The sequence below is a fragment of the Talaromyces marneffei genome, chromosome 7 (assembly GCF_009556855.1).
Source record: "Talaromyces marneffei chromosome 7, complete sequence".
Lineage (NCBI taxonomy): Eukaryota > Fungi > Ascomycota > Eurotiomycetes > Eurotiales > Trichocomaceae > Talaromyces > Talaromyces marneffei.
Window position 1 is genome coordinate 700204 of NC_072354.1, and position 20532 is coordinate 720735.

The 20532-nt window shown below is 47.1% G+C and overlaps 7 protein-coding genes across 7 annotated transcripts; 3 read left to right on the plus strand and 4 right to left on the minus strand.

The window, feature by feature from the left end:
• Nucleotides 1–172: 172 nt before the first annotated feature.
• Nucleotides 173–2351, minus strand: EYB26_008903 (uncharacterized protein; the record flags this gene model as incomplete). Its single annotated transcript, XM_054268154.1, has 4 exons — nucleotides 173–2042; nucleotides 2093–2187; nucleotides 2238–2267; nucleotides 2319–2351. The coding sequence occupies 4 exons, from the start codon at nucleotides 2349–2351 to the stop codon at nucleotides 173–175; spliced, it is 2028 nt and encodes a 675-aa protein (XP_054124129.1).
• A 935-nt stretch (nucleotides 2352–3286) lies between these two features.
• EYB26_008904 (uncharacterized protein) lies at nucleotides 3287–4027 on the plus strand (the record flags this gene model as incomplete). The annotated part of the gene is made up of 2 exons (XM_054268155.1): nucleotides 3287–3836; nucleotides 3894–4027. 2 exons carry the CDS (start codon nucleotides 3287–3289, stop codon nucleotides 4025–4027), a joined length of 684 nt encoding a protein of 227 aa, XP_054124130.1.
• Nucleotides 4028–4531: 504 nt separating this feature from the next.
• Nucleotides 4532–5199, minus strand: EYB26_008905 (uncharacterized protein; the record flags this gene model as incomplete). The annotated part of the gene is made up of 5 exons (XM_054268156.1): nucleotides 4532–4571; nucleotides 4647–4654; nucleotides 4708–4867; nucleotides 4928–4952; nucleotides 5034–5199. 5 exons carry the CDS (start codon nucleotides 5197–5199, stop codon nucleotides 4532–4534), a joined length of 399 nt encoding a protein of 132 aa, XP_054124131.1.
• A 390-nt stretch (nucleotides 5200–5589) lies between these two features.
• On the plus strand, nucleotides 5590–7703 carry EYB26_008906 (uncharacterized protein; the record flags this gene model as incomplete). Its single annotated transcript, XM_054268157.1, has 6 exons — nucleotides 5590–5617; nucleotides 5673–5685; nucleotides 5743–5788; nucleotides 5839–5971; nucleotides 6022–6731; nucleotides 6777–7703. 6 exons carry the CDS (start codon nucleotides 5590–5592, stop codon nucleotides 7701–7703), a joined length of 1857 nt encoding a protein of 618 aa, XP_054124132.1.
• Nucleotides 7704–10060: 2357 nt separating this feature from the next.
• On the minus strand, nucleotides 10061–11145 carry EYB26_008907 (uncharacterized protein; the record flags this gene model as incomplete). The annotated part of the gene is made up of 3 exons (XM_054268158.1): nucleotides 10061–10572; nucleotides 10619–10920; nucleotides 10973–11145. The coding sequence occupies 3 exons, from the start codon at nucleotides 11143–11145 to the stop codon at nucleotides 10061–10063; spliced, it is 987 nt and encodes a 328-aa protein (XP_054124133.1).
• A 539-nt stretch (nucleotides 11146–11684) lies between these two features.
• EYB26_008908 (uncharacterized protein) lies at nucleotides 11685–12845 on the plus strand (the record flags this gene model as incomplete). Its single annotated transcript, XM_054268159.1, has 4 exons — nucleotides 11685–12172; nucleotides 12226–12404; nucleotides 12463–12537; nucleotides 12736–12845. The coding sequence occupies 4 exons, from the start codon at nucleotides 11685–11687 to the stop codon at nucleotides 12843–12845; spliced, it is 852 nt and encodes a 283-aa protein (XP_054124134.1).
• A 3406-nt stretch (nucleotides 12846–16251) lies between these two features.
• On the minus strand, nucleotides 16252–20136 carry EYB26_008909 (uncharacterized protein; the record flags this gene model as incomplete). The annotated part of the gene is made up of 12 exons (XM_054268160.1): nucleotides 16252–16338; nucleotides 16426–17640; nucleotides 17701–17850; nucleotides 17903–18954; nucleotides 19010–19194; nucleotides 19247–19304; nucleotides 19359–19439; nucleotides 19506–19663; nucleotides 19733–19808; nucleotides 19910–19927; nucleotides 20000–20046; nucleotides 20129–20136. The coding sequence occupies 12 exons, from the start codon at nucleotides 20134–20136 to the stop codon at nucleotides 16252–16254; spliced, it is 3135 nt and encodes a 1044-aa protein (XP_054124135.1).
• Nucleotides 20137–20532: the final 396 nt, after the last annotated feature.

The window sequence follows — 20532 nt, forward strand, 5'->3', positions numbered from 1 at the left end:
CACACAATCGACCCTAATCATACGCTTGTCGGGCCAAATATGTTATATATATGACGCTGTAAGTTTCCACCCGGAAACGAAACAGATCCTCCAAAAGCAAGTATCAAACAAATATTCACATCAACTTCTTCCAATAAACTTCTCATGAAGATCGCATGGGATGCATAGCAGTTCAAGCATAACTGTTTTCTTGCCCTGGATAATTTACCCATTCAGTAAAATCCAAACCAGCGTTAGGCTGTCCAATCCCAACTCCCGGGCCGCCAATCTCATTCTGGAAGAGTCCAAAAGCTTGATTGGTAAATAGATGACCCTGTGGTTGCATCATAAATTGGTTCTGCATGTTAGACTGGCTTTCGGCCAACGATGCAGGCGAGCAGAGACGGGTAATCACATCGAGGCAGCGCAGAGCTACCCAGTTATTGCTCAAGGTTGGGTGACTTAATATAGTCTTTGTCGTCTCCACGTCTTGGTACCATGATGCAGCGTCGGGTGAAGTAGGATCGGTCATGAGAAAGATAATAGGGATAAGAACCGCTTGAAACAGGAAATACAAAATATACCAGGCGCCAAGTCGAGTGCACATGTGGGTTTCCATGTACTCCATCATACACGAAATTGTGGTTCTGGCAAACTGTAAGCAGCGGAGTCTGCATTCTTTCTCTGCTTCATCTTCTGGTTCAACTGTATTCTCTGTTGCTTTCCAACGTTCTGTAGCCCAACGAAGAACAATAGGTCTGTATATAAGCATTCTCATATTCATGTCTCGCCACATTAGTCGATTTCGCATTAGTGCCAACCAGTCCGGCTCGTCTGGTATAGCACTCTTTAGATAATATGGCAGTTCGTTGGACCATTCCTCCATAGGCTTCTGCAATTCTTGCGCCTCTGCTGTCGAAATACTTGGGCTAGAGACGAGTAATTGTTGGTAGACGTGATTGGTCTTTAAATGAAAATTAGCCTGTGCAATCAGGCCAGAATATATGGTTGGCCCATTGACTTCAGGCGGTAATGTCGTTGTGGCCGGGGTGAGCGATTCCTCATGGATGTTTAAGACATGATGCGCATCCATTATGGTTTCGTCTGGAAGAAGAATCGGACGTCCAAACGTCTTTGCTGCACCGCTATCGAACATAAAGACACCCCACCACAGCCGCCTGCGAATCTCCCGTTGTAACAGGCTGATCTTCCAGCCTGGGAATTCTTTATGTATTCCAAGACTCATCGACATTCGTACGGCCAGACCCAAATAGTTCCAGCCTGTATTGGGTTTGTTCCGCTTTTGTGTGTAGTTGCTGAGAAGCACCAACGCTTGCACTAGGGTGATATTTCCCATTTCAAACACAGACGTTTGCTGCAGGTAACTTCTAGCTTCTTGATAGAATGTGATATCCAGATCTGAACTGTCGTCGCCAATACACCATGCACCAAGAGCGAGAATCGTATTCAGGAGAATATGCCATACTGGTCCATGGGGTCGTGGTATCTGCTCATGATATTGTGCCCTGAACGTACTTTCGTGGACGAACGGATAACTGCTGTGATAATTCATGAAATATGAATCAATGAATGCTTGTTCCACCAACCCCGATGGAGCTGAACTGATCAACTGGGATTTGAGTGGTGCGGTTCGGTGATATCCGGATCCACCCGGTGATGGAATATTCAGATCAAAGCCATGCTCGGTGATAGCTCGTAGTGGGACCACACTAGATGATGCTCCAAAGTAGCCAGCTCCTTCAGGTCTGATAGACAAAGCTGCCATACCATCAGAGAGATCACCAAGCGAGATTTCGCGCTCAGCCCAATCGAACCCATCGGCTTGTTGTGGGACTGCCTCTGCGGCGGGCTCGGAATGTTTGCTCTCTGGCCGAGGACGTGGAGACTCTTTTGAAGATACAGATGGCGACAAGGATTTCCGTTGATGAGGGTCTTGGTCCTGGAGTAGAGAGCTCACGACATTATCCAAATCACCACCGGGGAATAATTTGCTCAACGCCGTCTCAACGGCATTCAGCCGGTCTTCCACATATGTAAGATGTCTACCTCAGGCGTTAGAAAATGGTAAGCCGTAATAAAATACCCCACTCACTGGCGTGTCAAAGGACTCCGAACAATCTTTGGACTATAGATACATTCTTTGCCAAGCTTCAAACATTGAAGACATTTTGGCTTTCCTTTGGAGCACTTTACCAAAATTAGTCGAAATCCGGCTATATCTGATATAGGTGCTTTACCCTTGACTTTCTGGCTCTGCATTCATCACACTAAATCATGTCAGTGATGGATACAATACCCGGCTCGGACGTCAAACATACTGCAAAGTTCTGCGCATCACGAGCACTGCTCATCTTGTAATATTCGGCTCGCGAAGCAAGCCGAAGGGGATAACTTTTGTGTAGACAAGGTCATCTGTAATCATCTGCACGAGTTAGTCTCATAGTACAGACAGAACTATGTAATTCGGGCGGTAATCGATAGCGCATTTTCAATGTTTCGAATTTCCGCCCAATATCACAGTATGCAGATATAAATGATGGAGAAACTGAAACCCTTGGCGTAAGATCGAATCGTGCAATATGACCATTGACAGCTGCTGATGCTGTCGGATTCGAATCATAGTAGTGTACCGATACTAAAACCGGGCTGGAAGAACGGAAAGGGTCGGCACTCACAATTTGAAGAACGAAGTACACGGAGGAAGCACTTCATGCAAGCATCCGATACATCCAAATGGCTATGCTTGACAAATATCGACGTCCATTCAAGCCATCGTCCGTCACAGAATGATTATGATTATGATATTGGCAGTCTTAGGCATGAACGTTGACGAACATCGAATTGATCGGGTCTGGAACCACGTGATGTGGATGGATGGCCAATCAGAGTGCTTTGTTCCCATGTGCTGCCGAAGTAGCCCACCTTCCTTTCTTGCCACTTCGGGAAAAAGTAAATCCGGAGAGAGAGTCGTAATTACGCGGTAAGATTACGCTCCCCTCTATTTCCTGCTTGGGTAGCTAACTAGTTAACTTAGCAAGAGCTATCAGCCTCATGCTGGAGCGGCTTTTGTCTACCGCCACTCCGCTCGTCAACAGAAATGCACATTCACACTGGTTTGTAGCGACCTTGTCTAGCGCGCGGAATGCGGTGCCGCTTTGATTCAGAAGCCCTCGGACTTGGGGTATTTCAATTATATATTAGCTATGTATGACCTCGATAGCAGAGTATTCTGAGTGGACTTCTTTTGCTCGATCTGTAATCGACCTCTCTACCACACACAGCCAACATGTCCAAAGAACTCCGAGTCGGCGTCCTCTTCACTGGTATAGTCCAACTCCTCGACCTGGCCGCCGTCGACATCTTCGGCATGACCACACCCGAATACCTCACCATTTGCGGTCTTCCCAAAGAAACCGTCAACCTGGCCCGACCACTTAAGCTCTACTATATTGGATGCCCATCAGCCACCACACTGCAAACAAACAACCCTTCGAATGTAGTGCAAGTCACCTCCACGGCCGGCGTATGTCTTACGCATACCATTGATGACAAAGATGTCAGTCCGGGAAACCTCGATATTCTTGTTATCCCGGGTCCTGAGCCAACCACTATCCCAGACGAAAAGACTCAAGAGTTTGTGCGAGCGCACAATGAGAATAAGACGACTTTTTTGGTGATTTGTAGCGGTGCATTTGTGACGGCTCGCTCGGGCATATATGGAGGTCGACATGTAACAGGACCCAGGGCATTTTTGCCTGTATTGAAGAAGGAGTTTCCTACTGCGACGTGGGATGACTCGGTGAGAGTGGTGCAAGACGGGCATCTTTGGACTGCTGGCAAGTATCATTCCTTCCAACCCGAAAGCTTTCTCTGACCTGGGAATCGTATTGTAGGTGGTATCACGAATGGTATGGATCTAGTGGCCGCATATTTGAAAGCGACTTTCCCGCCTTCTGTAGCGGAGATAGTGTGCTCAATGGCTGAGGTAGGCGATCGACCCTTGAAGTATGCGGCAAGCGTAAACTAGAATGTTCTTGTTTCGCGCAATACTGTTTGTCAACCTTCCTCCTTTGATATCCGGATCGATGATGATGCGAAGAAAATGTAGAGTTGAGCTGCATCATGACCATAAAATCTATTCGCACTTAGCTTAGGAATAACATCTCCTACTTGACGAGAAACTCTGTTGCCTGTTAACTCCTATCAATCTCTTACCGGGACCGATCAATATCGGTCAACTCGCCATAGCCATAAGAATATGGCAAGAACGCAGCAAGCAGAATATTGAACGTATTGACAGGAAGCATCCCTTTCATTGAATCTAAGTTACATACAAAGGAAATGAGCATGGAATGACAGCAAAGCACAACGACAGTTTAGAGCCATCAACTTTGGATTTTGGGCCGGCTGTTTTTCTCTTCATATCCAAGCCGGCTCCCGATTCAAGCCAGTTACAGGGAAATTGTCTGAGACCGCTGGCATGTGGGAAGATATTGGGAGTTCTCTCAGACTGTCAGTCGATAGAAGACATTTATTTGTCGGGGTTGTGGTAGTTGACTTCAGGGTTCCAGCTGTTTAAAAGTTAGTAGTTGTTCAGGTGGTGGCGGCGATGCATGCGGTTTGCATCAATTAGTTCCGCAACTTACAAGATAGTCTAATATATCATGTTAGTTAGATTCTCATAATGGCTAAAAGACTTGTACATACCTTGTCACCGTCACCCCAGGGGAAGTTCTTGCTGCGGATGTTCTGGTAGGCGTACTCGGTACGGTCCTCGAGAGGGGGCATATGGTTCCAGTGCTCCCAGTGCTCGTTCCACAAGTTGTAGGCGTTGATGCCACCACCAATGAGGCAGGGGATAACAGCGCTTCGGGGTATGTCAGTAAAAAGTAGGGAATGTCATACGATATGTTAATCGGGTACATACTAGATGGAGAGTCTCAACCAGAGAGCTGCAACGATTGTGTTAGCAATTGACAATTATAACCCAGATAAACCAAAAACAAATATCCAGCGCCATTGGGAGAACATACTGCTGGTGGAAGCGGCGTGGTGCTTGACATTCTCACGCTCACGGTTGAACGCGTTGTCGACCAACCAGTCGGGCTTGGTCTCGGTGCTGTTGAAACGGCGCTGGACGACGTTGCGAGCTGGAGTAGGACGGGCCTGCTTGGCCAAGCGGAGGCCGAGGCGCTGCATGTTGCGTTGAGGAAGCATTGTTGGAAGAAACAATTGGGTGATTGTTGCTGCACACAATTGAGGAATGTATCTTGAAGTTGAAGTGTGATGAAGGTTCGGGTGGTCTGACGAAATCCGTTAGCTTGGCCCCGTGATTCGCCGGAAAGCCGGAGCCGAGCTTCATGCGGCGACGCCAAGACATCGAATTGCTTATGTCAGCTGCCAAGCCTGACATCACCTAGTTTACAGCCTGAGGCACCGGACAGGTCACGGGATTTCGCGCCAACTGTTGACGACATGTCAAGACGCGATTCATCTGAAATATTAGAAATATCCTTTCTTCCCATCAGATTCACGGAGAAGTGCAGGTTATCCCTCATCTAGCATGGGGGACAAAGTTGGATCGTCGCCATGGGCTTCCGGATAACAACATGGAACGGTAGGTTTTGAATGCGTTCAAATCTTGTTCTATGCATAGCTAATACATCGGACAGTCAACGGAATACGGCAAGTATAGCTTTCTATCATATTTCTACATCGATGCTTATACCCTGCCTTCTCCAGGAATCCCTTCGGGTACCATCCATGGAGAGACAATCGATCATTCAATGTAAGCATTAGCTATCACTGTTCGGGTGATGAAATACTTAATTCGTCTAGTCCATGTTTAATATCCTGGAAGCGGATATCGTTATTTTTCAGGAAACCAAGATTCAACGCAAAGACCTCCGCGATGACATGGTTCTTGTGCCCGGCTGGGACTGTTATTTCAGTCTTCCCAGGCATAAGAAAGGTATGTCTCGCACGGACTTGTACTATATATTACAATCTTACCATGTATAGGCTATTCTGGAGTGGTAATTTATACACGGAATGAAGTATGTGCACCCATCCGGGCAGAAGAAGGCATCACCGGCCTGTTGTGTCCTCCAAGCACTACGACACCATACCGCCATTTACCGGATGATCAACAAATAGGAGGATATCCATCTATGGAACAACTGAACGACTTGCAGATCGACCCGGCAGTACTCGACTGTGAAGGACGATGTGTCATATTGGAATTTCCCGCTTTCGTTCTCTTCGGGTTGTACTGCCCTGCTGCGCGCGACGAGACGCGAGATCATTTTCGCCAAGGCTTCATTACTTTGCTGGATGCCCGCATACGAAACCTTGTTGCCATGGGAAAGAGGGTCATTGTGACTGGGGACCTCAACATTTCCGCTGGCGAAATAGATTCCGCACACCTTACAGAAGCTATACGCAAAGGAACTGGAAGCGAAGATGAATTCGTCTCTGGCCCTGTACGCCGAGTCTTCAACCAATTGGTCGAGGGGGCCAAGGTTATAGGAAAGCGTGACTCGGGCAGAGAAGTTCCTGTTCTACATGATATTTGCCGTTCATTTCACCCTGATCGAAGAGGGATGTACACTTGTTGGGAAACGAGGGTGAATGCACGGCCGGGAAATTATGGTGCGAGAATAGACTACATCTTGAGCAGTTTGGACATAAAAGATTGGTGGAGCGAGGGTAACATACAAGAGGGTCTAATGGTATGTGCCTTTGAATATTGTACGAGGTCATACTAACCTGTCCAGGGCTCTGATCATTGTCCGGTATATGCGGTATTCAAGGAGAGGGTATCTTTGAACGGCAATGAGATCGATATTAAAGATATTGTTAACCCTCCCGGCATGTTTGAGAATGGAATTCGACAGCGTGAATACTCAACAAAAGATCTATTACCCCTATCCGGCCGTCTCATTCCGGAGTTTACCCAGCGACGAAGCATCAAGGATATGTTCACTCGCAAGCCATCATCATCTTTCAAGGAGAATAACATAGCAATCGACGATGCTGTAAATGAACTCGTTCCGGTGGCATCTGAGTCTGCCTCGACGAACTCGCTTGAGTCTTTCCGGAGTCCATCCAAATCCGAGTTGTACAGATCACAATCAAACTCCGAGCGAGCGTCCAATACTCCCCCAAATGGCGTTTCCAAACGAGTGCGCAAAGAGAGCGCACCAGCACCACCTCCCAAGCGCAGTAAATCTGGAGGCAAGTCGGATCCAAACATGTCAGGAAAGGGACAGCAAAGCCTCATGGGCTTCTTCAAACCGAAGAAAACGCAAGAAGCCAGTGCCTCTAGCTTGGAAGAAGCTTTGCAATCCAGTCGTACAAAGTCTATACCATCTGTATTAGCTTCACCACAGAAGCCTGTTCCAACCTCTCGGGTAACCGACCAAGACAACAGCACAGCGACGGATTCAACGGACGAGACTGTGATAGATCCAATAGTCAGCAAGGAGTCATGGTCGAAACTATTTACCAAGAAAGCGATGCCGAGATGCGAAGATCATCAAGAACCATGCATCATGTTAACAACGAAGAAAGCGGGTATCAATTGTGGTCGATCTTTCTGGATGTGCTCACGACCGTTGGGTCCCACTGGACAAAGTGAGAAAGGGACCCAATGGCGATGTAAGACGTTCATTTGGGCGAGTGATTGGAACGGGCAGGAGTGACCGTCATGGTTCTTGCTTTGAATCAAAGACGTACATGAAGCTATCGCGATTTTAAAGACGAACAATGTTTCCTTCCCAGTAGACTTGGATACTTGAATATCGTGGCATCAATATTCTTGGCCGTAGGACTTTCTCATTGGCAGACAGATGAGCAGGACGAACGCCAATAGGGGCTTTCATCAAATATCTCTAGCGTATGACATCAGAAACTCTATGACGTTCACCGAAAGCCTGTGCCACGACGATGGCTGTGAACTGGATATTCTTCAGCCTAGAGGCTGATGTCAAACGAGAGCAGGTGGAGATTTGACCAGAGCACGTCAATATCAGAAAATTTCTTCCAGACCACGTGCCTCGAAGAAAACGACCTTGCGAGCCACTTCGATGCAAACAAACAGAGGCTAGCCTCTCCTTTATTATTGACCTCCAAATTCGCCAATAGATGAAAGATTTTCTCTCTCCGACAAAAATCTAAAACACTGGTCATCTGACTCCCCCGTTGTTGACGCCCTTTCTCCTTTTGTTCTTCGTCTCCCAGCCACTACATTTCCCTGGCGACCAGACCAACGCCTTTGTATATAGACAGAAAGCAAGTCTCGGCTCTTCCGCGGACTTCAGTTGACTTCAATCAAGCAATCCTATTCTTATTTCCCCAGCCACAATCAATTGCTCCCTATTGATTCGTCCTCACGGCCAATCAACCAGTTTCCCCCGATTCAATCCCCTCCTTCCTGCCCCGTGTCTCACTATCAAACAATAATACAACTGCATTGTCAGCCTTGTGGATCTTATCAAAAAAGACCTGTTAACCTGGCTGGCCCTCCCCCCACATGTTTGCTAGATGAAGAATCAAAGAAACTTTCCTCACGTCTTGTTTCAGCTTAGCCTCATGGCTCAGTCTCCTAGGACATCTTTCTCTCTGGTGGGCCATGAAAATCTTTCTCCCAACCTCGTGATTTTCGATATATCATGTCTCTTCAGGACCTGTGCATAGGCAGGAGAAATTTATACATAGGGTGCGGAACTCTCGACCTTCCTCTGAACCGTCTGCCCAGGACTTCTCTGTCCGTCCAGGCCGCAATCCCATCTACGAATGATTCCCAAAACATCCCACATGTCTGAATAGCTACACATCTACATAGACAGAAAAGAAAGGCATAGATCCTCTGAATTTACGTCCCATTGACAATTCTCATTCTGAAACTACCTCTCCCACCATGCAAGCGCTTCTATTTCCCCAGATATCTTCCCCTTTCTTCCAATTCTCCTCCATCCATTAGAACATCGTAAAACATAAGCATGAAACCATAAGCATCGTCTCTCCTTCTCTCATAATCCTCCCCTTTCCCCCCGGCATTGCTTCCTTCCAAACTCACTCCTCCCTTCCCAGTTTTTCACATCCCCAAGTAAATCCCTCGCCACCCCCCTCGAAAATCCAGCTTTAGCGAAGAAGAAAAAAAAGAAATCCTTGTGTGATCGGGGTATCGTAATGATCATTGAAAAAAGGTAGAAAAGAATCATAAGCCCCATTAGTCGAAAAGTGAGAGAGGAAGAAGGCTCTCGACAATTGGCGGGAGTTTGTTGTTCAAAGTAGAGTCGTAAGCCGTCATCCATATTTTCGTGAAAGGAAAGGAGAAGACATAAGAAAACGTAACGAAGCGTAGCGTGAGCGATAATGAATTGAATTGAAGAAACATCCCTGTAAAATTGAAAGAAAGTTGAAGAAAAGAACACGGATCGAGGAAGCGAATGAAACGGCATGAACTGAACGAACGATTGCGAGAATGACCGAGTAACCAAATTGAAATGGGAAAGAAATGAATAAATCTTTTCTTTTTTCGAGGATCGTATGATATCCAGCATTAGACTGCGCTTGTCATGGACTTGTCGAGATGGTTTCGTTCCCACCTGCCCCCTTTTGGTTTGGATGCATTGCTGGATGGTTGATATGAATGCATTCAAGGTGGCCGCAGGGCAGAAAAAGTTGGCGAGGAACGCAGATCATGCAGATTCGATCCTTTAGGGTGCTTTCGGTTTGTTTTTATTTTTTTAATTTTTTTTGTGAGGGCCTTTCTTTGAGATGAAGTTGGTGGGTGGTGAAAGTCAACCTATGATATCACTTTTGGATTTGAAGAGGGCATGTGATGATAGAGGATGAGGTGGAAAAAGACGGCGAATATTGCTGAAGAAACCTCAAACCAAAGACGACTGAATTCCACTCGCTGTATAAGATATGCCCATGAAACGCCTGGTTCGTGATGATGATGAGAAAAATTCGTAGATAGTGACATTTCGAGCTTCCATAGATCAAGCTCACCGGTTGCGACATTGCCGGTGAGAACTATGAGCGATACCTTTCAGAATGTGGTTACATTGCATTTCTGAGCTCGAGCTTGAACATGAGCCTGAGCCTGAGCCCGAAGGTTGTATTGAATGACCGCTGCCATTCGTTGTGCGGTATTGGCATTGTTGACCCAGCTGTTGTACTCAGTAGCATCAAAGTCCGAGAAACTATAGGCTTCGGGAGGGGGAGAAGGAACTGCGACGAAGGACATCAGTTCTTCCATTGTCTGTTCTGTGAATTCATCCTGATCTTGTCCGCTGACCTCAGTGGAGGGACTGGGATTCACTGGAGACTCGCATGGAGTTTGAAGGGAAATCTCCTCTTCATCTTCAGTAAACGCATCGAGATCGGAAGTTTCAGTCGCCCGGCGGGAGTTTCGGCGTTTTTTCTCACACGGTTTGCGAGGGGTGTACTGATAATTTGGATATTTTTGAGCATGTTGACGCTTTGCCTCAGCAGCGAGTGCCCTGAAGTGAGACTTGACCTCTTCCGACTCGTTATTCCATTGCGATCCTACAGTAACAGCTTGTACTTGTCAGTAAAATTTGTTGAAGTTATGGAAGTTACTCACAAATATCATTATTGTGCATGTTAGGATCTCGTCCCTTGAGAATCGTGTGATAATGCTTGCGATAGAGAATGAAGGCATTAGGGGGTCGAGGAACCTTTGGGCGCTTTTCGGCCTTCTTGTCCATCTTTTCAGGAGATCTGACTGGACGACCATTGAGTACAAACTGTTTTCTATTTGACGTTTGAGCCAGCACCATGTTATCAGCGGCTGATACTAGGCCTTTGAATTCAGGACGTGAGAGAATTCGAACGCATCCCAAAGACTCGTCCACGAAAGCCACGCAAGGACGGCGAAGAAAGTTCCTGAGAAGAGATTAGCTCATGTAAATATACATATTTAGGAGGATAGTCTCACGATAGTTGTGATTTGAGACGTTCAATATTCGAAGACCCAATAATGGCTGTGATGTTGAGAGGCAGTAGGATCTCACTGTCAGTCAGATGGAAATTCATGACGGCTTTGTTCCAGATAAGTTCTGCTGCACTAGTAGCTATCCCAGCTCCAGGCTCGACAGAATGTGACTCCATTCTGACAATTGATAGAGATTTGTATGAATGAGAAGGGTGGCGATGCTCTTAGCTGAGTTCTGACGGTCCGTAGGGCGAAATGAAGATATTCAAATGTGATGAGATGGTTCTTGTAAATGAGAGGAATACCTTTAGATAAATAGAAATTATCAAAGGCGGGCAAGGATTAAATTTAACTAGAGGACTCGAGAGGACGGTGGAGGCCCAGGAGTGGTTCTTAAACCCGGATAGGCGTGCGGGTTTCTTTGTTGATAGAACCCATGCAAGTCAACGCCTCCTCTCCAACGATCTACAAACGCCCACCCTGTTTCATTCAGTATCGTCCCAGCCACCGAGGCACTCTATTTTATCTAACAGAGCCTCCACTTACACTTACCCACCCACCAACTTACGTTCTTACTCGACTTTTTCTTCTTCCATTTTTTTCTGACATCTCAGATTCCTTGTCCTTCTCAATCCCAATCGCACACTCATGTCTCGAGAATCAAAATCCAAACCATAAAGACACCTTTTTTTGATCACAAGAGCTACCCTACAAGATGGATGAGAACGTTAGATTGTTGCTCGTGTGGCTTCGTGAGATGCAACTGAACTCATCTACCCCTCCATCGCGTCGCCATCAAGCTTACTATGTGATTAACTTCTACGGTCAACATCACAATCCCTATCGTCTTATGGCGCAGACCGCTGCTATGTGTAGAGGGGAGCTAGTTTTCCCTCAGCCTTCTATCATTGGTACCAATCTCAAGTCGTCCACACTCGTTGAGCGCTGGGGAAAGCAGATTGAAGATGCAGTCGTCGAGTTCCACATTGTACCTGCGATTGCTGACTTCGAGGCTCATCCCTTTGAGATTTTTACTTTCTTTCCCAAAGACTTCGAAGGGAGAGTGGATGCCAAAACAAATCTTGAAGCTCACAACAAAATGCTGGAATATGAACGACTTGGTCATACTCAACTTATGGACTACACAACACGCTTCGGCTATCACCATATTTTTCGGGGTGGGCTACGTGAATACTATCTAACGTAAGTACCTCCCAAGAATTCTTTTCAAATCTTAAGTCTAACCAATCTCCAAGAAAGCTCATTGCTGAACATTACAACTTCCTGAGAGTTGACCACCGTAGTCCTGAATGGCGTCGTCGCACTCAGAAGATCTTTTATGATCTTCTAGACAAGCAACCAAACTTGTCATTGGAAGAGCTTAGATTTGTCATCAGAAGCACTCGAGCATATCCCTATGATATTTTGCTCTTCCGTGAGTCTAAGTGAATGAGAAACCATACGACCATTGGCATTTTGCTAACATCTGTTAGGAAACTGGTTGATTCGAAGCCGCAGAGCGTACCACGCAATGCAAGCATGCATCTCTGTCATGACGGATGAAGCTTGTAAGTTATTTAATTCTATTATACCTGAGATGACTAACTTCTTCTCGAGTTGAAATGTGATAGATCGTCCAGAATGTCGGATCTGATACGGAAGCACGATTGCCCCTCAGAGCCATGAATATCCAGTCCAGTCACTATGACCAAAGTACGAAGAATTTGCTTTGTCATGTGCTCTTACATGATCATTTCTCAATTCAGGCCTACCGTTGTCCCGGTTCATCAGCTATGGTCTGTTAACACATCTGAAACATCGAAGTATCAATCTGCGCGTGGCCTCTATCTTCGACGAAGCCGAGGTCTCTTATTGATGAGCTTTCTGCTAGTCTTGTTTGGATGGGTTTTTCTTCTTCATGCATTTTAATATATGTTTTCTTTCTTTACCTCTTCTTTTTATGGCATGGCTAAAATGTTTTTCTTTATTTTCTCTCTTTGTCCACGAGCGATCCGTTTCGATGACACGGACACCATCGGCAAGTCACAAAACACAACAAAAAGGTCAGAAAAAGAAGATCGACAAAAAGAGATCTCAGGGCGAGCGATTACTGCATTTGACGGCGAAATGAATCATTTTAGACGGTGGTTAGGTCAAAAGGCGCATGTTTAGGCGTAATTTACACGATGATGAATCATGGATGATGACAAGGGGAATGGCATACAATCAGGGATAATGATGAATGATGATGGCTCTCTACGGAGGCTAGGGTGGCTTTCTTTTTTGTTTTCTTATGTTCATATTCCCAGACGATCCACGATGACCAAGACTCGACGACAACGATTGCTTCAAATTAGTCTAGCTATTGCTATAGTAATAAGAAGGAACACAGTTAATGATTTTAATACCAGTCTTCTCTCCTAAGGATGCAACCTAACTTAGTCGGGCCTGCAGCTTCCTCGATTCATCCGTCTTCTTGCTGTCGATGGCCGCGCGCATGCAACTTCCCTCTTCCACCTCTCCAATCTTAGACCTCCACCAACACTTCCCCGTCAATCTCCAATCCTGGATGATCTTTTCTCTATTTCCTCCTGCATTATGCCTGTTGAGGAAGGTCTTATGTATGCTTTCGTACAGAGACAAGTCCGGCCTATTTTCAACGTCGATCGATGCTCGCTCAATATAGAGCTCTGATCAGGTAGCTCCTTCCTTTCCGCTTAACTACATGCTTTGTTGCACATTGCCAATTATGGCTTATTTATTTACACAGGACACGTCAGTTGGAGCTCGAAATATGCTTAGTTTAAAATGAAGGTGTCCGTGAGCCCTCGATATTGCGAGCCGGAAACAACGCAATCGAACCGACAGAAAGAATCTGCACATAGCGCAGATGGATCTTTCAGGATACAGACTGTTACGGCTTCTATCTTGAAATATCCGAATCGACAATCATCTCCAAAAAAAGAAAACCCCTCGAATTTGACGTGTTCATCGATTACGCTGGCACGCTGATACTGAATTAAACCTACGCGCTATTATTTACCATAAAATAACCAGCTCAATCCCAAAACAAGTCCCGACTCATGCAAAATGACGGGTCGGAGTAATCGAATATTGGATCACTGCTTATCCTCCCTTTCTTTGTCTTTAATTGCCACGCTCTTTGTGGTCAACGTCACTATAACCTACGCTAGGGGCGGTTCGGGGAAAGAGAACAAAGTAACTTAATGCTAACTAACTACATCACCGCGATTACTTAATACGGATGATAGTATCACAAAGCCATAAGAGAGCTGCAGGAGGAAGAAGTCGAACTGAGAACTCGCGTCGAATGAGATACTGTTGCATCTGCAAGTTGCTTTAGACCCTGCCTTTTGCAGGGCAAAACTGGAAAGGGGGTGCAACCAGCCCTAAGCTATGGCCAGGCTGAGATCATAGCCGCCAATTATTTTTGAACATTATCCGAGCCGAAAGGTCCGAGAAGTCGAGAGCGCTGCTTCGTGAGCATGGTCATACGCACCAATATTCACCAATAACTCATCGATCTAAGTCGCTTCGATATTACTCAAAGCGGACGGGCATCGAGGTGTAACCTCCTCGACTAGTCTTAGAAATCCTCAACGGTCCAATGACACGATGTGTTACAAGCTCTTGACATATTCAGACAATGCTGCAAAGGAGGAACTGGTGGAGAGACATGATGACACGGAACAAAGAACGTCATGATAAGGTTGCCGGGTAAACTGGGCCGTGCACCGGACGTCAGATCGAAAATGGATGGCTGCAGGCGGAAATTGAATGCATGCTTGATAAATTGACACCACTGGGTATATCTAGATGCTAGTGCCGCATATCATTTGACATGGTTAACCAAGAATCTGCACTACGCAGGCTACGTACCGAGTTTCTTCACAGGCAGAGTTCCCCGGAAAAGCAAATATAAGCCACATTGGCCGCCAGCGAGTTAGAGGACGTTCTACTGGACTGGAAAATAGAGCCACCACGTTCTGGCATGCAGCCCAAGATCTTTGCGAGCTCGTGTTTGGACTAGTTTATGCTCCAGTACCGAAATAACTGCTCATTTGTTTGGAACACAGCTCAGGCAGGCTCGAATTCAAACTAGGCTATGGAAAGGACATACTCGATTTTGACTCTTGCATAAGTCACATCTCCGCAATGCTCCCTGTTGGTTACGGAGTTACGAGACCTGATATCAACAACACGAACACGTCTATAAACTAGGCCTCCGGCATGGCATGCTTTCCACCCGATTCGACAATTTAGGCACATGCTTGTCCGTACTGGTCATACCCTGCAGTTGCAGATCTATTGTACGAAGAATGTTATATGAGTTCATGGCCACTCACAGGCAATCCATGTTTTCAAATCTGCGCATGTTTTCTACTGCATGCAGATTAGGCGGACCGAGCCGGCCCCGAACAAGAAAGGACATGTATAGTATCTATGCGGGAGGCCTGTTTTTGACTGGTGGCGGCTAGATGTGAAGAAGATTGTCGATCCCGAGACTAGGTTGATGCGTTAGTGCAAGTTCAGGGTAGGTAGATGGGTAGGCTGTGCTGCGAATGCGTTGTTGGTTTTGCCGAGGAAGCTGGCTTTGTCAAGACTTCAGGTTGAGAGATGTTGCTACGTACGAGGAGGTACCTATGTTATGTAGGTAGATACCTATATGAGCGATGTATCTAATACGTACCGGTAGGTAACTACCTAGTCACTGTATTCTCTGCCCTAGCAGATGCTCACATCGGCACAAGACAGACAGCACCAGCCATGAATACAACCCGTGAATCATCCACATCACGTGGTCGGCTATCAATTAACTATCTACGAAACGCGTAACTACCCTCCACATACATCGCTGGAACTTCGTAGCAGAAGATTATAGATAAACCATACTACTTGATACGCTATACCAACATCTTGAATATACTCTAACAAAGCTGGAATAGAACCCGAAGAGGAGATAGAGTAGGTTACAGATAGATTTTGGAATGCAGAGGGGCTAGCTACATTAGGCAACTTTACTCGAATACAATCAACCAACTCAACACACAAATGTAATGAAGCGAACTGAGCAATGAAGATGAAACTTGATATAAACGATAGACGAAAAGTATCTCCTGTACATATAGAAAAGAAAAGAAATGAAACGAAGAGAGAGGACGCAATGACTGAATGAATGAAAGAAAGACAAAGAGCTGAAAGTGCGGACAACAGCAATAACATCCAAAGAAATGAAAGCCCGAGGGAGGTGTTTATTTGGTTTACTCCTCCTGATAAGAAATCTTGCGCATTTCTCCCAGTCTCGTCCTTGCGCGCGAGAGTGCGTTTTCGAGTTGAAGGATTTCGACCTACACGCCCGAAGTATTAGCCCAATGTTCCACAAATATACAAGATATAGAAAGAAGGGGGAAACAAAAGAGGGGGGGGGGACAAACCTGCTGCTCCATCTCGCGAACTTTGAACTCATGGCCACTCAACTTGGAGTAGTCGACTGATTCACCTTCGTCCTTATTCTTCTCTGCGATTATAGCCTGGACCTGGCGCACGAGACTTCTGCAAGCTGCGCCGACGGCTTTGCTGGCTGTCTCGAGACGTTCTTGTGTCCTACTCATGAATGTCGCTTTCACGCGCGATGCGGCGACCAATTGCGCAGTGCTGGCGGCCACATCGTTACTGGCCACGATGAGCTGTTCAGGGGAGTTGCGGCCTGAGATGACGCCGTCGGCGGTTTCAATCAGGCGGTTTGTCGAGGTGGCGACTGCCTTGGCGGCTGAGATCAAGCCTTCGGTCCAGCGGTTGTTCTTCTTGTAGAATGCTGTTCGAGATGAGGAGCCGCGGCCTTCGCGGACGATTTCTTGTTGAGATTCAGTGGCAGCTTTGATGAGTTCGGCGATTGCGTTGGTGATTGCTAGAGCGGCTTCGAGGATGGTGTCGTTGACGCGGAGTTCGTAGGTGGTGAAGCCATCGCGAGGCTTCTTGCGGAGTCTGGCTAGGCGCTCGACAGCAGCATCAATAGCATTGGCGGCCTTTTCGAGTTCTTGGTCGACGAGATTTCCCAGGTCGCCGGAGGTGCTGATCTTGCTGCCCTTGGGGGCGAAAGTGTCGACGAACTTGGAGAGGGTCTGGAGGTCGCGTTGGACTTCGAGATTGTTGTTGATCACGACGTCGGTCTTTTGCAAGGGCTCAAGACCTTCCAGGCGGAATGATTGCAGGCCACGGAGGAATCGGATTGTGGCCTGGGCAGGCTTGCGGGCAGCGTTGATCAGCTGGTCAGAGTTCTTGTCATCGGTGGCGAAACGCGTGAGACCCTTAGTGTTGCTCAACACGTCGGCAATCGAGCCAGAGAATATTGAAACTGTGCGAATAATCTCGGCGTGTGAACTATTCGGTCCGTCGGCGATGAAGTTGTTGAAAGCGGTGGAGAACTCTGTAGCAGAGGCAGAAGCCTTTTCGACTTGGGAGAGCACGTAGGCTGGGGTAGCGCTCTGATTACCGGCCTGGTTCGAAGATTCCAGTTCGTACAAGGCATCATCTACACGTTGAACACCACTTTGCAGCACAGAGTCGATAATGTCGTTGATCTTGGCCACCGTTCCGTGAAGGACTTCGTCGATCTGAGAGTCGAGGGCGTGATCCACGTCTCCTTGGCTCTGTAACGTTATATGTTAGCAGCTTTTCTCGTATTTCGTAGCAGGAAAAGTAGAGCATACCAATTTAAGCTCCTCAAGTTCCATCAAAGCTTGCTCCATGCCAGACTTGTACACTTCAATCTCCTCGTCCTTCTCACGCAGGGCAAGTTCGTGATCTTCACTAAGCTCGCCGCGCTTGGAGGTATATTCTTCCAAAGCACGAGTTTTATTCTATACAAATTAGCACCACGTCAAACAAAAGGACTCGAGACAAAGAACGTACGCGTAATGCCTCCTCGAGATCCGCCATCTCACGATTGTACTTGGAGAGCATGGACGAGATCTCCGATCCCTTTTGTCTCTCTGCATTCTCTGCACGCTCAATAGCAAGCCGCAACTCGCGCTTTAATTTCTCCAACTCCTCCTTGTTGGTACCAGTCAAACGATCACGGTCATGCAAGGCACGGTCACGCTCTCTGATCATATCCGCAAGCTCTAGGTTCTTCGTCTTCATTTCACGTTCGAGTTTCTCGCGCTTGTCAATGGCTTCTTGAGCAGATGCAGCCTTTAGCTTAAGAGCCTTGGTAGTTTGCAGCAGGTCAAGATGTTCTTGTCGTAGTTGCGAATACAACTTGGCCAAAGCCTCGTACTTGGAGCGCCATGTGTTGACTTGTTCCTGGAGTGCCTTGATCTGGTCGTCCTTGGAATTCATCTGAAGGTTAAAGTTGCCGTTGAGGTTGTTCAGCTGCTCCTCGAGATCTTTCATTCGCTTATCATATTGCTGAAGCAAGAGCTGGTCACGCTCGTACTGTGCCCGAGCGTTGAGATTCTCCTGCTCCAACTCTGCCATTCGACCCTGAGTGTGCTGCGCATACTGGTCACGGAGAAGCGCCTCTTGAGCAAGCCGTTGTTGTTCCGCTTGAAGCCTCTGCTGCTCCTCAAAGTCGCGCTGCGCTTGCTGTTGGGCCTGCATTTGTTGGCGTTGCTGGTCTTCCCATTGCTGCTGTAGCCGTCGTTGCTCTGCCTCAAACTCCTCCTGCTGACGTCTGGCCTCGGCGTTCCAAAAGTCGTTGATCGGTTCTGGTTCCGGAGCAGCGGCTTTAGGAGGTGGTGAAGGTTCGCGCTCAACTTCGTTCGTTGGTCGCTTCGGAAGTGCTGGTCGTTGTTCATCGTCTTCGGACAATAAGCTAGGAGGATCTTGTGGGAGCTTGGGTACGGTAATCAAGCTTGTGAGATAGCGCAGGTTTGAACATTCGTAGTAGAATCGGACAAGTCGGTGGTGTTGGGCATCATAACGACTGCGGAGCGGCTCGAGGGCCTCATCATCACCAGTTGCTTCGTCCATCAGTCTCTGTTCCTATACACTTTTTGGGGGGGGGGGCAAACTCACATGAGTGCATTGCTCGCAGCATACTGGTGATAAACTTATAAATTCCGTAGCTCTCCTGGACCAGAGGCACCAAGGCAGATATCCTACACTCGTTGTTTGTTCCATTCTGGAAATGAGAAAAGATCAATTTCTGGAACGAGTCGATCTGGTCTTGGAGGTTCATAAGATCCATAATAGCCTCGTAACTATATCGGTCAGTCAAACTATCAACGTAATGGGACTGCTCGGCGGGCATACCCCTCATTCGGATCATTGATAGTCTTTAGACTAATATATTCCTCATATTCAAAGAGACCTGTCGCCCGCAATTCAGCATATACCATCACAACCAGGCATGACCGAAACTAACCGTTGAACTCGGGATGATTGCGATGGAAGTGGAGCTTCGACTCCAGGAACATAACATAGTCATGAATCAACGGACCGTATCCTAACACCCGGGATCAACATTAGTATTGCGCCAACCCTCTCAAATAACCGTTTAGATGCAACACACCTCGCAGCCCCTCCCCGGCCACGCCTCTCATCAAACTATCAAGCCAATTGACATGCGTCTGCGCCTCGCGAATCGCAATCGGATGACCCTCCTGGAGGACTTTGTGTATCGTAATGAGGGCCTTGAAAGTCTGCACTTCGTCTGCAAGGATCGGTTGTCTGCGCAATATTCAGTCGTAAGCCTCTCCCTCCACCATCATTTGCATCGGGGAGAAAAGGAAGACGAACACTTTCATACCCGCCCAAAAGGCGGTTGAAGATTTATGGTCCCATGTATACACAATACAGCTTCGCACATGCTTTCCTATTCAACCAAACCAAACAGACAGATCAGCGATCGAGACCGGACAGGCGCGGAAGCAGCATCGACACGCGGAGGGAGGAGGGAGGGAGGTTTGATCGTACTCTTCGGTGCGGTTTCCTCTACACACAAAATCATTAGCATCCAGGTCTATCATTGTCTGTGTTTGTGACGAGTAGTAGAAAAGAGCATACCAATACTCGTCGCCTTGCGAATATTAACCGCAAGATCGGCCTCGGTTCTGTTCGACGATAACAATCAACAAATCAGCACAATTGCTCTCACTAGACAGATAACACTCTGACAAACGGAATGCATCGTACCTGCTCATCTTGAATACTCAATCCCGTCAGACCCCAGCAAGTTAAAAAGGGGAAAGGTGGACCAGCGCGGGGTTGAGTGTCGTTGCTATTGATCCGGGAGAGCAAAGCAAGCTTCCTTTAGATCGATAGATGGGTCTAGTGCTGGACAGACAACCGCCTCCGCCACAACAGCTACCGTACTTCCTGAAAGGGATCTCGTAAGAAAGAAAGAACGGAACAAACAACGTCACAGGTAGAAACGCAATGCGGCAAAAGAGTGGTTGGCCTCTGTCAAGCGAACAAGACAATTGATTCAAGAGACAAATATCAAGAAGACAGGCAGACAGATTACGAACATAAATGACGTTCCTGGGTTGCCGTTGTTCCGCGGGAGAGCCAATCAGAGCGCTTTCTGCGGGTCTCGG